The 20,980-nt window shown below is 38.9% G+C and overlaps 1 protein-coding gene across 1 annotated transcript in view; it reads left to right on the top strand.

Annotated features, from left to right (window-relative positions):
• Positions 1 to 3,089, top strand: part of dennd2c (DENN/MADD domain containing 2C) — a 54,959-nt gene extending 51,870 nt beyond the window's left edge. Inside the window, exon 19 of the mRNA XM_057824756.1 lies at positions 36 to 3,089. Within this exon, the coding sequence (XP_057680739.1) occupies positions 36 to 67 (32 nt within the window). The 3' untranslated portion in view covers positions 68 to 3,089. The remainder of the gene's footprint in view (positions 1 to 35) is intronic.
• Positions 3,090 to 20,980: the final 17,891 nt, after the last annotated feature.

Below are 20,980 nucleotides of genomic sequence, written 5' to 3'. Positions count from 1 at the left end.
GCTTACCTCAGCTAATTGTTGGTTGCTTCTTTCAGGAAACAAGATGAAGCTACTACAAATGAAATAAATTTTAAAAAGCTATATTTTCCATCATCATTTTCTAGTTAAAACTGTAATTTCAGGAGAAACCTTTGTAGGAATTCATTCAAATGGAAACGTCTTTCCAGCTTGTACTGTTTGTTTGAGTGACACAAATACTGTTTGAGTATGTGGAACGGCAACAAACATTCCCTCTGCTTGACCTCTCTTGTCCTCATGTGATTGCAACAATTTTCTTTGTTTGTTTAAATATTGCTAATTTACGATGAATGCAACAGGAGTGTTCTATTTCAGTCTTAATCTGCATGCAAAGTGTAAGATGATATGTTTAGGACCAAACTAATGAGTACTTTTGTAAATAGTCACGTAACGCACAATGTGTAGGAAAAAACGTGTGTTTGTTTGTATTGGATCTTAATATTGAGATTTATTGTCTGATTAGTGTCAAACCTGCAGCTGTGTAAACTGGATTTGTACATATTTGTTTTAATACATTTTGCACATTAAGAATCTGTGAACACATATTTTGAGCTTGATATGTTTTTTTATTATTAAATTGTCGAAAGTCCCACATTAGTGGGCTACAAGAACAGTATTTACTGTTGTCTTTTTTAGCATTAGCCATGAGCATAACATTTTTTAGCCTGTCCTGCTGTCCTGTTCAGCTGCTTGACACAGAGAATGGGAATCTGAGTGTCCTATTAATTGGTCTGAACAGTTTGAATGTATCACATTGGAGTATGATATACTCCCATTGTGATTATTCATTGTGTTTCGTTTATTAGGGCACAGCAGTGAGAGGAAGGGGATAAGGCGGGACAGAGAGGAAAATGGATAGGAGAGAGAGACAAGAGAAGAACAAATAACAAGAAATACGTTAAATGGCGACACTAACCATGAATAGAGTGGTGCTGTCCTTAGCTAATTGTATTTCCGGTGGACATCATGTGGGCGGCCCGATGACAGCATAGAATTCATAATGATACTGACGGGTCAGATTCCAGCTTGACTAAGCCACGCCTTCAAGTAGGGGGCCATCCCACAATCCGCTTCAGTTATTTGCAGTCAGTCGCAGTGACACATGCAGCGATCCAACGCCGGATTTAGGTTGAAAATGTACAAAAGCTGTACCGGAAGGATTGTCTCAGGAGTGATTTGTTTGAGGATTCAAGGTATAATATTTTTAGTTTTTTCACAAGAAAGTTTTTCACAAGAATGTTCAATGTAAAAAGCTCTTTTTTTGTAAGGCTGCCACCACATTGTCTAACATTCTAGCATCATTCTTCGACATATTTACGTAAAATAAATGCTAACTGCCTGTTTTTTTTTGCTCTTTTAACGAAGAATCGAGACTGTTTTACGTTCATATCTATGAGGAATTCGGGGATTTAAGCATTTATTCATATTAATTTTCAACTTGAAAAGCTCTTTGTTGTAAGGCTGCCGCCACATTGACGAACAGACTAGCATCTTACTTTGATATTTACGTAAAATAAATGCTAACTGCACATTTTTTTTTTTGCTTTCAACCATAAATCGAGACTGTTTTAAGTCCATATCTATAAAGAATTCAGGGATTTAAGCATTTATTCACAAGAATTGTCACCGGAGAAGCTCTGTTTACATAAGGCGACTGCCACATTGACTAACAGACTAGCATTATACTTTGACATATTTGCGTAAAATAAATGCTAACTGCACTTTTTTTTTTTTTTTTTGCTTTTAACCAAGAATCGAGACTGTTTTGCATCCATATCTATAAAGAATTCAGGGATGTAAGTATTTATTCACAAGAATTTTCAACGAAAAAGCCCTTTGTCTGTGATATCACTTGTTAAGCTTTTACGGCCACGCCAAGAACGCAGACCCCCTATTAATTGGTCCCGCGCTCCATGTTTCCCCGTCACTATCATGATGAATTCTATGGACTGAGGAGAGGGGCAGGGGCGTCAAAAAGAGATGTGATTAGGCAGTGTAGAGCATACGCAAATCAGGAATGTGAGGTGAACGACCCAGTATTATTTGGAACACCCAGTATTATTTGGAACACCTGTAAGTGTGGATATTTTGACATCCTAGTCTGTGCTGCCTGATCACTAATCCTGGCACGGATAGTTTCACTGCTTGAGTGTGTTTCATAGTTTATTCATAGTTGTCTTCATTTGTGTGCGCAAATGAAAAGATTGTTCTTGCTCAGGCTTTTTGAATGTATTTTTTTCCAGAGTGGATTTCAAAATCTGTTGAATCACGACATGCTCCTGAACTCCATTCATGACAGATGCAGTCATTGTAAGTGTCTGAATGTAAACATAGCCGAAAACATCGACTACTCCCAGCAGAACGGGTATTGGCAACGCCTTGCCCTGCTTTAAGCTCTTACCTTACTTCTCAATCACTGTATTTATTAAGGGCGCAACCAGTTAAGTTTGTTTAAACATTGAACGGGTTCAACTGAATTGAACTCAGTTTTAAGCTTGGTGATTGCCCAGGATTCAATCACATGCAAAGTCCACACTCATCGGACTGAACGCATGACCTCTGAACAAGACAGACGTTCAAACCAGTTGCCCACGATCCTGAGAAACCACTGATAATTAGAAGCCAAATGTTTGTATTTGAGCTTGAAACTGAGTGTGTTTGAAAAGGTGATTTAGATTTCCCTCCTGAGAATGAAAGCGCGGTAAGTACTGAACTTAGGGTAGCTGCTTTACAATAGTGGTACTCAAGACTTTAACACCATGTTCCACAAAAGCAAGTGGTATGAAAAGGTATCTGAAACCTGGAATTCATTTACATTCATTTACATTTCTGCATAAAATCACCATCAAATGTGATCTGATCTTCTCACAGATGTAAAAACAGTGCTTTAACTAAAACCACCCAAAAATTTATAGGTTTTCATATTTTAATGAGGATAGTATGCAAACAATGTCAGAAGGGGGAAAAAATATAAGTGAACCATCACATTTAATATTTTGTGCCCCCCACCCTTTGGCAGCAATAACTTCAACCAGACACTTCCTGTAGCTGCACATAAGTCTGCCACATCGATCAGGACTAATCTTGAACCATTCTTCTCAACAAAACTGCTGTAGTTCAGTCAAATTGCTGGGATGTCTAGCATGAATCGCTGTCTTTAGGTCATGCCACAGCATCTCAATGGGGTTCAAGTCTGGACTTGGACTTCGCCACTCCAGAACGTGTATTTTGTTCTTCTGAAACCATTCTGAAGTTAATTTACTTCTGTTTTGGATCATTGTCTTGTTGCAGCATCCATCCTTTTTTTTAGCTTCAACTGTCTGACAGATGACCTCAGGTTTTCCTGCAAAACATCCTGATAAACTTTTGAATTCATTCTTCCAAGTTGTCCAGGCTCTGAGGCAGCAAAACAGCCCCAAATCATGATGCCCCCTCTACCATGCTTCATGGTGGGGATGAGGTGTTGATGTTGGTGAGCTGTTCCATTTTTTCCTTCACACGTGATGTTGTGTGTTACTCCCCCAAAAAATCAACTTTGGTTTCATCAGTCCACAACATATTTTGCCAAGACGTCTGTGGAGTGTCCAAATGCCTTTTTGCGAACATTAAACGAGCAAGAATGTTTTCTTTAGAGTGGCTTCCTCCATGGAGTCCTCCTATGAACACCATTCTTGGACATAGTTTTACATATAGTTGATGTGTGCACAGAGATATTGGACTGTGCCATTGATTTCTGTAAGTCTTTAGCAGACACTCTAGGGTTCTTTTTTACCTCTCTGAGTGTTCTGCGTTGAACCAACATTAAAATACAACAGTGTAATAACCCTCAGTCTTAATAAAAAACAAGACTGAGCTTTCTTCCTCTCGTATTTTTTTTATTTACAGGTAGTCCCCGGGTTACGAATGACTTACGCTGGCGACGTAACCCAAATTCCCACGTAAATCAGAATTAAGTCTTTAGGTATCCCTAGATACCCCCAAATCTCGAGATAACTATCCAAAAAAATATGTATTATTCAGCATTGTATTGTATTGTAAATTGTATTGGTGCTAAGTCCTAGACAGCGAGTAAAGCACCAAAATGACGATGTCAGACATTCGTGTGGTTTGCTGACATTATTCAGCAGCTCATGACATCAACACTTGCAGAATGAAACAAAAATAAAAATGAAATTAAATAAATTTCATCTTCAATGAGAGCTATTCAAATTTGTGTTTATAGCTAGCGGCTGATACAGCAATAAAAATCCACACAAACGATTAGCATGTATCAACTAGCGTCCACACATCATTAAGAACAATCCCATATACCGTAATTTCTTGACTTCAAGCCGCTACTTTTTCCCCTCATTTTAGGTCCTGCAGCGTGTGCAATGATGCGGCCAATTTGTGTATTTTTCTGACGGCCGCCAGGGGCGATCGAGCATGGAATGTGGGAGTGAGACACGTGGAATATACGTGTGGAGGAAGACGCTAGTTTGCACTATTACCGGTAGTTTAACTTTGTGCGTTTTGCATCCGCCTTTGTGCATGAGTAGAATTGGCATACCTGCATCATGGAAAATGCTCGAAGAAATTAAATTGGCCATCCGAGTTGTATGGGAAGCTTTGATGACGAGCGGCGAGAGATCGTTTGCCAAGACTCACCGCATGCAAACAGCAGCTTTTGCACAGGTTTGCCGGGGGAGCCTGGCAGCGTGAAGCGCTCTGAAAGAGTCCACCATCACCAACGGGTTTCGAAGGGGCCATTCTGCTGCGTGACGAGGACAGCACGGGCTGGGAGTGAATTTGCCTCATTATGGGAGACACTGAAGGCGACAGTGAAGGAGAGACTGAGTAGGTGCGTGGCGAAGTGCATCTGAGTGTCTTCATATCCGACACTGAGGGTGAAGACTTCCATGGTTTGAATGCACAGGAGGAAGATGAAGATTGCTAACAAAGACTTTTATGTTTTTATTAACCAGCACAATTAGTGCTGCACCACCATGCTGATGTAATGTAACTTTTGTGCCGCTGCTATATAACTGTCGTGTTTGCCGGCGCTGTTTGGAAAGAAAAGTTAAGGTGTGTTATTAAAATTTTGAAAACTGTATATTTCTTTGTCAATGTCTCTTGTTACTAAGTGGGAACACGTGGCTTATAGGCAGGAGAGGCTTATGTATGTACAAAAAGGTTTTTCCTTTAAAAATGTACTGGGTGAGGCTTGTAATCAGGGGCGCCCAATAGTCCAGAAATTACGGTACTCGCTCCAAGTATTTGACCACTATTGAAAATGCATAACAAACAGTACAAAAGATATTATATACAGGTGTTGCTTGTGTGGATGCGTCACAAGCAAAAAGTGTGAGCGCAGGTTTGCAGTTGTAATCTTTCTCCTCGCTCTCTCAATCAGCTGTGCTACTTCTTCATTGGAGCAAACGTGCTCCTCCTCGTTTGTGCGTGTGTGCTCTTCTTCGTGTGCACAAATACATTCTTTGTGTGTACATGCGCTCATACTCTCATGTGGAAATAGTACTTGCTCTATGCTTCCTGTGCTAAAATAAAAATTTGCGTCAAAAAATTACGTTCTTAAAATGGGGTCCTCCTGTACGAATACTCTCTTGCTACCTCATTGATTCCTCATCTGAGCTGGGATACTGTGAATTTCATCCTGAATTCACCATAGTTACTAAAATGGCAGATTGTTATCTTGCTCAAGGTTACTGTCTTGCAGTGCTGCCACTTGCTCATGTCTGCCAATATGAAAAAAATCCCCATTTTTTTCCAACAAGGGTCAAGGATTTCAAGAATGCATTCATGCAAGGAAACACCATTTAAATGACACAATTTTTAAATGAAAATTCCATAATTGGTTCTTAAAAGCATGTTTTAAGTTTTCAATTACTGTGGATAAAATATTTTCCTTCCATCACTCTTGGTTTTATTGGTTTGTTAAAAAGTTCCCATTTTCCCCCTCACCTTGTACATTATAAGTTAAAAAAAAAATGCTACAAACAAAAAGCCTATTATTCATAACTATTTAAATAAATATTTTTTGTCTCGATATAAATGCATTTATAAATTAATAATATAAAATTAATCGAATTTAAATAAAAAAAAAAGAGAACAGGTACACAATGGTTGTGGCCCCAAGTATCACTCTAAAGTTATTTTATTTTATTGTATTATGAAAAATGTGTATATGTTATACTTATTGTCAGCCACTGACATCAATAGACATTCAATTCATTTATACTGGGAGCACTGGTTGTGAATGCTCATGTTTCAGTGCCATTGACGGTGCTAGAAATCCAATCTATTTTGACTGGGAGGGGGCAAAAATGAGTGCCCTGTAAGTTATATTCAATGTTGTTAGTTACAGTGTTATTTTTTTTGAGTAGTGAATAATCTAATTAATACTTTTCCCATCTTTGCAATGCCATTACCGTAACGGAGGATGTGAAGGGGTGCATTTCTACAATTTGGTTGAATGAAGTGCGAGTTGTCTGATTTTGTCGCAGCTGCCTGGGAGTGAGCAGAGCGGGGGGGGGGGGGGGGGGTGTGTGTGAATCCATTGCAAACGCGATGATGATTGGCTAGGTGGCTCGGAGTGTTAGCATAAAATTTGCGTGGTCTTTAATATTTGCATTTCACGTGATAAGCGCCATGTTAAACTATTGGGCAACTTTTTTTTTTTTTTTTTTCCATATACAGTGTGTGCCGTCCAGGTGGGTACAATTAATTGAAAATAATGTAGTTTTTTCCTGCTGTGTGTGCATTATCATCATGAAGTTGGCGTTGTCCTTTTAGACGGGACAATATAATATATAGAATTTTTTTAATTACCAAAAATAGTCACCTGCCCTAAACTTGAATGAAGTATCCATGAATCTTGTGTGATATTTTTTAATCAAAACAACTAGGGCAAAGACAGTAGAGGCAGGAGATTCAGAGATTCATCTACATATTGAAAAATATATCTATAAATTTTAGAGGCGTGACGAAACACAGAAGTCACGGTTTAGTACTTACCTCGGTACGGGTGTAACAGGAATGTGCGAGTTCAGTACAACAGGAAAATCAAAATAGTTTTTTTTTTCCTCACAGTATTTGAACGTTTAAGATTGTATACCGTTACACGCTTATATACAGTGCTGGCCAAAAGTATTGGCACCCCTTCAATTCTTTCAGATAATGGTCAATTTCTCCCAGAAAATGATTGCAATCACAGATGCTTCGGTAGTAATATCTAATATCTAAATGGGCCAGACAAAGTATTAGCACCCTTTGAAAAATCATGTGATGCTTCTCTAATTTGTGTAATTAACAACAGCTTTTACTTACCTGTGGCACATAACAGGTGGTGGCAATAACAATCACACTTGCAGCCAGTTAAAATGGATTAAAGTTGACTCAACCTCTGTCCTGTGTCCTTGTGTGTACCACGTTGAGCATGGAGAGAAGAAAGAAGACCAAAGAACTGTCTGAGGACTTGATAAGCAAACTTGTGAGGAAGAATGGGCAATCTCAAGGCTACAAGTCCATCTCCAAAGACCTGAATGTTTCTGTGTCTTCCATGCGCAGTGTCATCAATAAATGTAAAGCCCATGGCACTGTGGCTAACCTCCCTAGATGTGAAGGGAAAAGAAAAATTGACAAGAGATTTCAACGAAAGATGTGCAGACTGTGGATAAAGAACCTTGACTAACATGCAAACAAGTGCAAGGCGTCCTGCAGTCTGCTGGTACAAGAGTGTCAACCCGTACTATTTGCCGGCATCTGAATGAAAGTGACTCAATGGTAGGGTACCTAGGAAGACCCAACTTCTGACCCAGAGACATAAAAAAAGCCAGGCTGGAGTTTGCCAAAACTTACCTGAGAAAGCCAAAAACGTTTTGGAAGAATGTTCCCTGGTCAGACGAGACAAAAGTAGAGCTTTTTAGGAAAAGGCATTAACATAGAGTTTACAGGGAAAAAAACGAGGCCTTCAAAGAAAAGAACACAGTTCCCACAGTCAAACATGGCGGAGATTCACTGATGTTTTGGGCTTGCTTTGCTAACTCTGGCACTGGACTGCTTGATCGTGTGCATAGCATTATGAAGTCTGAAGACTGCCAACAAATTTTGCAGCATAATGTAGGGCCCAGTGTGAGAAAGCTGGGTCTCCCTCAGAGGTCACAGGTCTTCCAGCGGTACAATGACCCAAAACACACTTCAAAAAGCAGTAGAAAATGGTTTGAGAGAAAGCACTGGAGACTCCTAAAGTAGCCAGACCTGAATCCTGTAAAACACCTGTGGAGAGATCTTAAAAATGGCAGTTTGGAGAGACTTGGAGCAGTTGGCCAAAGAAGAATGGTCTAAAATTCCAGCAGAGCATTGTAAGAATATCATTGATGGACACCGGAAGCGGTTGTTCACAGTCATTGCGTCTAAAGGTTGTGCTACCAACTATTGTGCTAAGGGTGCCAATACTTTTGTCCGGCTGATTTTTGGAGTTTTGTATAAAATGATAATAATTTAATTATTATTTATTTAATTATTTCTCTTTTGTGTTTTAGATAAGATATTACTACCAAAGCATTTGTAATTGCAATCATTTTCTGGGAGAAATTGAGCATTATAAGACAGAATTGCAGGGGTGCCAATACTTTTGGCCAGCACTGTAGGTGAAATTTAAAAAAGCAAATGTAAAAACTGTGACTTATGATTTTTTTTTTTTTTCTTTAATGAAAAACATCTTTGATACGAAAGATGTTATAGAATATACTGCATAATGTGATAATGTGTAGAACATGAAATGTAATGCCAGTCACTGTATCCAATTACTTTTTTAAAGTAGGATTAACAACAGTGCTTATATTTTACATTTACTGTACATATTAATAGTGATCTGGATCCAGAAACATGACATTCACAAGGTAACTCATCTCAGAAAGCCAAGCCCTTAACAGAAAAAAAGCATCATCACCTTGGTCTTCCCAGTAAGGGAAATATTGACTCACATGATGATTTATTCCCTTCCTTGTCTGGATGAATGTGTCAGTCAGTTTATTTTTTGAGAAACGTGACTGCCTTCTAGAACCATAAAGATAAGTTGATGACCTAAAGTGATATAAAGTCAATTGTACACTCAAGCTATAGTGTGTTGTAAACACGTTCTATTTGGATGTTTAACGACATTGTTTGGCCCCAAACATTTAATAGAGCCGGCTGAACACAAAGCAATTATTTTGAAGCTGGATAAAATTGTTTGTAGTATAGCAAAATTGCATTTAATCATTCTGCCTGGAAATGAATTATTCTGCACAAACAATGCCAAAATCAACATCAGTAGCAATATTACATTTCCCTTAAGGGAACATAAACTGTAAAATCCAACAATTTTAAAAAGTGCACCTCCACACAAACAAATAGTTCTCGATAACATTGAGCTCCGACAGTCCTTCTGTAAATACTTCATCCTCTCACGTGTACCCATCCCCTTTACCTGAGTCATCCTGCCAAATTATTTAATATAAAACCTAGCCATGACGAGAAGGCATCATTAATCCAAGGTGTTGTTGTTCAAGGAAGAAGAATTTCGGGAGCCATTTATTTGACTACAGTTGTTCCTGAAAGCGGCTGTGATATATTGCGCACTAAAATACTGCTCTGCTGATATGACACAGCATTAAATGACTTGTAGTTACTGAATAAACCAGTTGTAATATGGAAAAAATGTTAGCACACATTTAAGGAAGAACATACAAATGTGGTAATGGTGACTTTTTACTCTTGGTGAGCAACAAAGTTGTTGTTTGAACAGTTTCAGGATTCTGGTTTTCCAGGATGAAGTGATTTATACAAATCATATTAAATGTGTTCAATGGCATACATTGGGATCATAACATTTTTTTCTGTTTTCTTTTTTACAGCTGCTTGGACACAGAGCGTGGTAAATTTGCGGGTCTATAAAAGCTGAAACCATTTTAATGTGCCGCATGAGAGATTGGTGTGCTCTCCTTGAGTTTTTTTTTATATTGTGGTGTTTATTCAAAAAATGGAATTGGAAAAAAGAGGATTTATGGGGACAGAAAGAAAAACAACAGGGAGAATAGCTACCCAGAAACATAAAGAGATATTTATGGTACCTAATTGTAAATAGCGACACAAGCTCGAAATGACTTGTGGGGAGAGGATGCACCTAGTAACCAGAGGGCTAAGATGAGGGAAGTCATGTTTTCCACCGCATAATGCAACAATAGGAAAAAGGTAGGTTTGAAAATTAGATTTTAAAAAAATGAATTAAAAAAAAAAGAAAATTTGATTTGTACTCACAAGGGCAATATATCTAAAATGATTGTTGAAAAAAAAAAAAATTGTGACATAAAACTTTGAATTTTTTTTTTACGGCCCGTCGTCTATGGATATGGCACAATCAGAAAAAAACAAGTACATAAATACCATATTTTCCGCACTATAAGGCGCACAATGGCCTATTTGAAAACCGGTTTCATATATAGGCCACACTGCATTATAAGGCGCAGTAGTAGAAGTCGTTGGGGTTGTATTATGCATCCACTAGATCGGGGTGGGAAATTAATCCACAAAGGGTCATGGTGGGTTCGTCGGTTTTTGTTCAAACCCATTAAGAGGACACCTTTTCACCAATTTGGTGTTTCTCCTGAAAACTCATTGATTGAACCAGTGGATCAAATGTTTAGCTCATCAGCAAGCTCTCCAGGTGCCTAATAACGATTCGGATTATTTGATTCAGGTGTGTTGGAGGATGGAGACATGGAAAACAAGCTGGATAGGGGCTCGAGGACCGAACTTGACCACCCCTGGTCTAAACTGTCTGTGTGTCTCTGTCAGCTTTAAAGGGAATGTTATGCCATGATTAACTAATATTGATCCATATACTGTATAGGGCGCATCGGATTACAAGGTTTACTCTTGGCTTTTGAGAAAGTAGTAGGCTTTTAGGTGCTCCTTATAGTGCGGAAAATACGGTATATAAGTTCTTTAAGGGGTCTAGTATATTAATTCACTCATCTTAAAATAACACAATTAAAAAAAAAACAAATAAATGTATAACCACCTCAGAGCTTGATGTCTACATAGCATAATTTAAGGGCATCCAGAAAGTCTGAGTACACGGTAAATGACACTTCTTAAAAAAGAACATTTTATTCAATAGTTATATTTATAGATAATATTTTCAGCATGGCTTTCAACAACATTTCAATGCAAAACTTCACATAAAACTGTCCTGTTTTACATTTAATTTTGGCAGAGACAGTTGAGATAACTGCTTCAAATTTTTTATTGCAAGGTAAAACAATTTGCAATTAAAAAAAAAAAAAAAATCATTCAGCAGAAATACAAAATGAATACATATTCATTCAAACAAGAAAAAAGAAAAACAATTTCTGTTGTCTTACTATGTAAAAAGTAAAATAAACATTTTAATAATTTTATTTGAGCTATGCATAAGTTTAAAGTTTTTATTTAACTTCCTGGTTTCTCAATTTGTAATGTTTGCCATTGAACAGGAATACATAATGGATAAATAAATAATGATTATTTGAATAAGAAAAAAAAAAAACCTACAAATATATATATTTTTTTTAAACAAAGAGAGGATATATCATGGTAGTGCTAGGCTTTGTGTTGGTTTTCTCCTAGTGTGACTTGTCTCTGTGATTGCCCATTGATTTCACCTGTTGTGCCTTCTCCTAGTGTACCCTGCAATATGCATCCTACTGTGTTACCCAGCTGTTCCTCGTTGTCTCGTTACCCCTTGTCTGCGTGTGTGTATATAAGCACCCAGTTTCTTGTCACTCCTTGATGCGTCATTGTCAATGTCCATGTCCATATCATGGTCAGCATTATTCCCGTTTATCCAAGCCCTCGTGTTCTGTGTAGGTTTTTGCAAAGCAGTCTTTTGTTAGTGACAGTTTTGTTTGCCTCAGTGCTATCTTTGGATTACCACAGCCTTTGTTTTGTACTTTGTTTTTGCTGGCTTTAATTAAATCATTTTTGCACCGTTATCTGCCTCGCCTCCATTTCCCTGCATTTGGGTCCACCTTGCCCGCCCGCGCTCCCTGACAGGTAGGGTTATTTACATTTTTGTGTTGGATCAGGTGGTTGTCAGTTCGAATCCTGCAAGAAACATAAAAATTACAGTGGCGATACACCAAGTGATGAATTGAGTGTAAACACTGTTGAGATCATAAAGTAAGGAAAAAATGGGAAAAATTGTAAAATGTCCTCCTTTTCTTTTTTCCTTCCCCTTGTCTTTCCCCCACGCGGGCAGTCCATTTTGCACCATCTTTGACTGTAACAGTCATATACCAGTCTGTCTATTGACAGCAAATTATGTGTGTTTGATAGTCGTGAGGGGAATAGAACTGTAGTCATATTGATTGTCACACCGCGTGGTTCCCCCAGTCGATCTGAGCCAAGGCCAACCAGCCCCTGGGAATAGGACGAGGGCTTGCAAGAACTTAATTTTTCAGCTGCATCTGTGATGGACAAGCCAAATGCCATCTGGAATAAACCTTTAAGGTGAGATATAGCAAATACATTCATATCAGAATTGGTTTTGGAATGGGTTTCCCAAAGACCTTAAAGTATCCCCATCTTCTTAAAGTATTGAACTCTTTTGGACTACACCATGAGTAATGGAAATGGTGTTCATAAATCATTAAAAGTTAAAAGCCAATATAACCTTGTCCGTGATGAGTTCATGTAAACCACAGGTGTCAAACCGATTCCAGAAAGGGCCAAGTGGGTGCTGGATTTTGTTCCAACCGGTACCGTGCAGAGTTTTTAACCAATGAACTTCCAACTGAAACAAGCAGCACCTGACAAAGTTTAACTGATTCCACATGTATAAGATCTGATTGGTGAAAAGGTGTCCTCTTCATTGGTTGGAAAGCAAACCGGCACCCACTTGGCCCTTTCTGGAGTCTGTTTGACACCTGTGATGTAAACCTTTTGGAGACAATTCTACAGTACAACTACAACCTGAATAAAAAATGAGAAAATGACATGGATGGAGTGTTCCTTAACCATTTCTTGACCCAAAGTATGTGCCTAGACCTTGATTTAGCCACTTTTTAGAGTTGAACGCTCTAGCGTTGACCGTTTTTTAGCTATTATCAATCTTCAGCAATACAGTGGTGTCCAAACTTTTTTCTTCCGGGGCCCACTTTCAGAAAAATAGAAGGATGCAGGGGACAAACAACTTTTTGAAATATGATTAAAGCTTTAGGAAAAGTTGAAACTCCTTTTTAACAAAACAAAAAGGTCACTGAGAATATAAACCCGTATTGTCACTTTCAGTGCCATTGAAGATGATAGACATACAGTACAATCTTGCCCAGTGTTGTTAATCTTACTTTAAAAAAGGAATGTTGCAGTTACAAATTACTTCTTCCAAAAAGTAATTTAGTAACTCAGTTACCTCAACGTAGGAGTAATTAGTTACCATTCAAAATAACTGACGGTGCTTTTCATGTTCAACACGTTATTACTAGGGCTGTCAAATGATTAAAATTTTTAATCGAGTTAATCACAGCTTAAAAATTAATTAATCATAATTAATTGCAATTCAAACCATCCATGAAATATGCAATATTTTACTGTAAATTATTGTTGGAATAGAAAGATAAGACACAAGACGAATATATGCAATCAGCAAGATGGCATTAACATTAACATCCTGTTAGAGTGATCCATGGATAGAAAGACTTGTAGTTCTTAAAAGATAAATGTTAGTACAAGTTATAGAAATTTTGTATTAAAACCCCTCTTAATGTTTTTGTTTTAATAAAATTAGTAAACATTTCAAACAAAAAATACTAGTAGCTCGCCATTGTTGATGTCAATAATCACACAATGCTCATGGCGCTTAAACTCATGAAATCAGTCGCACCCAAGCGCCAGCAGAGGGCGACAAAACACATGTAACAAGTGGACATGACATGACATGACATGACACTGTGCCCTGTTTGAGGGGGCATGTGCGTTAATTGCGTCAAATATTTTAACGTGATTAATTTAAAAAATTAATTACCGCCCGTTAACGCGATAATTTTGACAGCCCTAGTTATTACATGATCCATTCTATAACGTAAACTTCACCTACAGTGTATCACAAAAGTGAGTACACCCCTCGCATTTCTGCAGATATTTAAGTATTTCTTTTCAAGGGACAACACTGACAAAATGACACTTTGACACAATGAAAAGTTGTTTCTGTGCAGCTTATATAATCGAGTTTATTTTCCCCTCAAAATAAATCAAAATATAGCCATTGATACCTAAACCCCTGGCAACAAAAGTGAGTACACCGCATGGGAACTACGTAAATGTCCAAATTGAGTACTGCTTGTCATTTTCCCTCCAAAATGTCATGCGACTCGTTACAGGAATGCTGTCAACATTGCTGCAGAGATTGAAGAGGGGGGGGGGGGTCAGCCTGTTAGTACTTAGACCATACGCCGTACTCTACATCAAATTGGTGTGCATGGCTGTCACCCCAGGAGAAGCCTCTTCTGAAGACGGTACACAAGAAAGCCCGCAAACAGTTTGCTGAACACATGTCAACAAAGCACATGGATTACTGGAACCATGTCCTATGGTCTGATGAGACGAAGATCAATTTGTTTGGTTCCGATGGTCTCAAGCTTTTGTGGCGGCGACCAGGTGAGGAGTACGAAGATAATTGTGTCATGCCTACAGTCAAGCATGGTGGTGGAAATGACACCCCCCCCCCCCCCCCCCCCCACATCCTCTTCAATCTCTGCAGCAATGCTGACAGCACTCCTGTAACGAGTCACATGACATTTTGGTGGGAAAATGACAAGCAGTACTCAATTTGGATATTTAGGGATGTACGTAGTTCCCATGCTGTGTACTCCCTTTTGTTGCCAGGGGTTTAGATATTAATGGCTATATTTTGAGTTATTTTGAGGGGAAATTAAATGAACTCTATTATATAAGCTGCACACAGACTACTTTTCATTGTGTCAAAGTGTCATTTTGTCTGTGTTGTCCCATGAAAAGATATACTTAAATATCTGCACAAATGCGAGGGGTGTACTCACTTTTGAACGCCCACTTGGTGATGATAATGCATACTGAACAGGAAAACAGTCTATTATTTCAATTAATTGTACCTAACTGAACGCCACGGACTGTATGTAAAAATTTTCCCGAGCGTTTAACATGACGCTCACCACACTAAATGCTAATGCTAGCGAGAACGCCGATGCTATGCTAACGCTCTGGGTCACCTAGCATAGCGTTTGCAACAGCGTCACAACCCCTTCCAATCCTTTCCTCCTGTGCGCTCTCCGTGTCTCTGAGACATTTCTCGTCATTCAACCAAATTATAGTAACGCACGCCTTCACGTCCTCAGTTTCGGTAACTGCGTTGCAAAGATGGGAAAAGTCATTCATTAGATTACTCACTACTGACAAAACTAACACCGTTAGTCACGCCGTTTTACACTTGCGTCGTTATTAAGAATACTGATCCTGTCTATCAAAAAACTAATTAAAACACTTCAAATGAGTTCATCACTAGTAGATGTCCAATCCATTTGAAGTTGGAGGGTAAGAGCGAATTGTCAGTCCTCCCACTTCAAATGGATTGGACGCCTATCGTCGTCAATGGCAGCCAACGAGTTAAAATGGTGGGCAGCGCTTGATGAGTTTTCATCAGTTTTTAAGATCTGCTATCTGTGCTCTCATATAGTCAGCAACTGAAATCCTACAACATTTCCAACCTTAAATTCAACATGCTAAGTTATGGGCTTGCCATTTTTACCATATTCTCTAACAGCTGTTTGTCAAATGTTTGCTGTATTGCTACACAGTAAGAAGAGACACGAGGAATCACACCATCAGATTTTCATAATTTTCTGCGCACCAATAAAAACAGGCTCACAGGCCGTAGTATGCACTGTAAAATGTGACAAGCTGACTTTACTTGAAAAACAAAAAGCAAAGTTGCTGCCTTAGAAAATATGTTTGTTACATTAATTACATGAAATTTACTTAAATATTTCAAGTTTTAATGGCTCAACCTCAAAAATTCGATAACAGTAACTTGTTTATTTCGAGTTTACAGAACTCAAATGAACTTGAATGAATTACATTACAGTTACTTGTTATGAGCTTCCAGTACTGTAGTGATACCTTGACTTTAGTGCTACTCATTCATCATATCCATGTGAACTTCATTTTTTTATCCGAAATAATTCTGCAATATAAACAGCACATGCAAATTTTAATTAATAACACATTTTCAAACCTACCCCTAAATAAATGAAGGGAGACTACTCAGGGGAATTAAACCATTTTAAAATGCTCAAAAATGCATTCAAGACACTCTTGACATGCTGCTGAATGTTTTGTTAATGCTTGTTGTGAAATGAACACTCACTAGTACAACCTTACATAGTATAACCAGCACTCTCTTGAACACCTTCACTTACTTCACATCGATTTGGTAAGTAAAAATTGTGGCCTGTGACGTGAAGAAGAATGACAGTTGCTTTTGTTTTTAACACTTGCTGTTTTCGTGCCCCATACACCGCACGTCCCCAAGAAACAACAGACATTACTGAACAAAGCACACATGACATAACAACAGGAATTAGCCATCTACCATTGCGGCGGAACCGACAAATAAGTCGCTACAATATTTTACTCTTTTATAAAGTGTTGCATTGCCTTGTTATGGCAATGCAACAGTTTATAAAAGAGCTAAATTTTCATTTACCAAATCGATGTGAAGTAAGTAAAGTAAGTGAAGGTGCTGAGGAGGGCTCTGGTTGACAGTGCTGTTCACCGTGGAGGTGTGTGGGAATGTTTGCGTGTCAGAAAAGCGTGAAATAGATGAGGCAGATCTGTGCATGTCTGAAAGAACGGCCAAAGAACACTGGGTGCAAAAAATTTTTTTGGTTTTATTTGAAGGTAACTTTTCAGTTTTGGACGATTTTAACGATGCTGGTGAACCAAGGTGGTAGTGTTTTGCCTTAAGTGAGACTGTGTTTCCCATGAGGACTAGCGCACAGTGTCGTAAAATCGTGATCTACTGGTCGCCTGCCGATGGATTGGACGACATTTGTTTCCAGCGGCTGTGTGAAGGATGAATAGTAATGAGTTAATGAATCCAATTGTGGTTAGGCAATAGCATATAATGTTGAAAATAAGAAACTTTTGATATTGTACTGCATTCCCACACCGCGCATAACTGACGAGCTGGGGTTAGTGGGTTGGGGTGGGTTGACACCATTGAAATCCAGGGCAATGTTTATTCTTGAGTGTCCTTTTATCCTGGTAGCCTCCCTTATTCTTTTTTTTTGGTCTCCTCTGACAAAACTTTAAGTCTCTTTTGTTGCTCTAATCTTTGCAGAATTCACGCGAAAGCGTTCGCATCGACTTCCGTCTTTATAACGAATGGGGAAAGGGGAAGTGACGTATGCTGTAGGTAGTCAGCACATTTGTAGTTTTTTTGAATGGCAGCATTCCTGCCAGCCTCCTCAAAGCGAAATAGTGCCGGTGAAAGCGATACAGACCCATTCAAGATATAAAAGACGTGTCATTCAACTAGTGGTCAGTTGACATATCATCACAAATGTTATGGAAATATTTTATAAAGGTTGAAAGTTACCCAGTGTTCCTTTATTGAGATACATCCATGAAGTTAGGCATGTTTTCCCAGCCCCAAATTACTACTTACAGTGAGGAAAATAAGCATTTGAACACACTGCGATTTTGCAAGTTGTCCCACTTAGAAATGATGGGCGGGTTTGAAATTTTAATGGTAGATGCTTGTCCACTGTGAGAGACAATCTTAAAAAAAAAAAAAAAAAAAAATCCAGAAATCAGAGTGTATGATTTTTTAACAATTTATTTGTATTATCCTGCTGCAAATAATATTTGAAAACCTGTCTATTAGCTAGAATTGTGAGCTTCAAAGACCTGTTAGTCACCTTTAAAAAATCCAATGAATAAGTGGAGTGGAGGTAGATTTTATGAGTCTGACGTTTTGACATGTTTGAGGCGGTGAGCTGAATATAAACACCTCTCCACCACATACAATCAGGAAGACTCCAATTACATGGTCAAGACCAAAGAGCTGTCCAAAGACACCAGAGACAGAAGTGTAGACATCCACAATGCTGGAAAGGATTACGGGGGAATTGCCAAGCAGCTTGGTGATATAAGATCCACTGTTGGAGCCATTATTAGAAAATGGAAGAATCCAAACATGACAGTCAATATCCCTTGGACTGGGGCTCCATGCAAGATCTACCTCGTAGGGGCTCAGTGATCTTAAGAATGGTGAAGAATCAGCCAAGAACTATACAGGAGGAGCTAGTCAATGACCTGAAAGGAGCTTGGACCACCATTTCCAAGGTTACTGTCGGTAATACACTAAGACGTCATGGTTTAAAATCATGCATGGAACGGAAGGTTGCCCTGCTTAAACCAGAACATGTCCATGACTGTTTAAGTTTGCCAATGACCATTTGGATGATCCAGAGGAGTCATGGGAGAAAGTCATGCGGTCATATGAGATGAAAATTGAACTTTTTGGTGTTTATTACAATCATAGTGTTTGGAGGAAGAAGAATGATGAGTACCATCCCAAGAACAGCATCCCTACTGTGAAGCATGTGTGGTAGCATAATACTTTGGGGGTGTTTCCTGCACATGGGACTGGACGACTGCACTGTATTAAGGAGAGGATGACCAGGGCCATGTATCGTGAATAACCTCCTTCCTTCAGTTAGAGCAGGGGTCCCCAACCTTTTTTGCACCACAGACCGGTGTGATATGGGTCTTTTTTTCATGGACCGGTGTCCTGTCAAATTATGCATCCTTATAAAATTTTGCTCCCAAAGCTTTTGTGGCGGTGAAAAAAGCCCTCTTTTATATTCAGTTGGACTCTCAATGTTATCCAATGGTCCTAAAAACTATTTACATCATAAACATACATGTGCAACACGGAAATGACGTAAATTAATGCTTAACGACACGGCGAAGTCGTTAAGTGAGAGGGCTACGTGCAGTTGTGTGCACCTAACATGGCAAACGTAAGTTAATATTCCTTTCTTTAAAGAAATTTTGTAGTGTGTACTTTGGAATCGCTGCATTCACGCCTTTTTAACGTTACGTGCATGCCAACTTTGTCAGAACACCGGCAACGTGCGGCAGAAAAATACAGCAAATATAAAATAGCATTTGTTTTTAGCCCCGTCGTGTTAAGTGCAGGGAAAAAATACAACTCAGGCCTGAGTTTGTTTCGTTGAGACGAAATGGTCCCGAGATGGGAGAGTGAGAGAAGCTAGCATCACAAATACACTATGTTGGAAATTGTAGCACAGTTTTCAGCGTGCTCCTAGCAATGTCAGGATATTCCGAAATGACTTTAATCCAGAACTTCCGTAGAGTTGTTGTCTCAAATGTACGTTTAAGTCGCCGGGATTTGCGATCTCTACAAACTGATATTCCTGTTCCACAGACATGCTCGAATCACTGGTTTATTCACATACTGGTCACGTATTCACTCCTTCGCAGTTCGTGGGTCTTTAGTGATTGGGAAGTAGCATAAATTTTGTTTTCTTCGAGGTTGTAGGCACATCTTCTGGCTCGTCAGGTTCCCTTTTCCCCGTAAAAAGTCTGTCCAAAGACGTCTGTTATTCAGCCATTCTAGTGTGGGGGCTAATTATTTCCGGGAAGAAATGTGATTGGCGACGACCTACGTCATACGTTATTATCGAGTCCAAGCGCGCATAGATATACAAAAACGAGATTTAGTGCTAACAGCCCAATCAATGCATTTCTATGATGACCTCCTATCCTGTAGTTGTATATCTAGAGTAGACAGGGATATTGGTGTGTTAAGCGGCACAGGCCAAAGTCAATTGGCCAGAATGCAGTCGTTAATAAATTATTTTATTTCTGCGCGGCCCGGTACCAAATGTGCCACGGACCGGTACCGGTCGTTGGGGACCCCTGAGTTAGAGCATTGAAAATGGGTCGTGACTGGGTCTTCCAACATGACAATGGCCCGAAGCAGACTGCATGAATTACGAACGAGTGGCTTCATAAGAAGCATATCAAGGTTCTGGAGGGGCCTAGCCTGTCTCCAGACCCAAACCCGGTAGAAAATCTTTGGAGGTAGCTCAAACACTGTGTTTCTCACTGAAAGCCAAGAAACTTGCTTGATCTTGATCTGGAGCAGTTGCACAAAATCCCTGCTGCAGTCTGTGCAAACCTGGTGAAAAGTTACAGGAAACATTTGACCTCTGTAATTGTAATCAAAGGCTACTATATGAAAATATTAACATTGATTTGCTCGGGGGTTGAAATACTTATTTGCAGCAGTATAATACAAATAAATTATTTCAGGATTTTTTTTTTTTTTAGACTGTCTCTCAAAGTGGACAAGCACCTACCATGAACATTTCAAACCCGGCCATCAGTTCTAAGTTGGAGAACTTGCAAAATCGCAGGGTGTTCAAATACTTCTTTTCCTTCTTGTATATATTGAAAATTAGTGTTCACAATAGTCTGATAAAAATCGAGTTTGGTTTACTTACCATACTTAAGTTGTATATTAGTATTTACAGTGTGGACACCCCTCTTCTAATATAGTAGATACAGGTCTACTGCACTAACAGTAGAGTTATGAACTTGTCGGGTGTTTTAAGGTAGCATCAATTTGGACACTTGGTAGATATTCCACTCCTGTATTTTACAATGGCTGGCACAAATCCAATGTTTTCCAGTATTTGATTGTATTTATCAACGTGTAAAAATGTTTGTTATTCGTGTTTTTAAAGGTAGCAATACTTATGTACAAACTTCCTTATCTCTACAATAAAGAGGTGGAGCAGAGGGGGATTGCAGTCTACAGTATGTTGCGGAAACAATGTGCATTTCTGTTAGGACTTCCTCCCCGCCTTAAGTCGCC

This window comes from Corythoichthys intestinalis, chromosome 2, assembly GCF_030265065.1.
Source record: "Corythoichthys intestinalis isolate RoL2023-P3 chromosome 2, ASM3026506v1, whole genome shotgun sequence".
Classification (NCBI taxonomy): Eukaryota; Metazoa; Chordata; class Actinopteri; order Syngnathiformes; family Syngnathidae; genus Corythoichthys; species Corythoichthys intestinalis.
The sequence above is the reverse complement of the archived record's forward strand: the minus strand, read 5'-3'. Positions and strand labels throughout refer to the sequence as shown.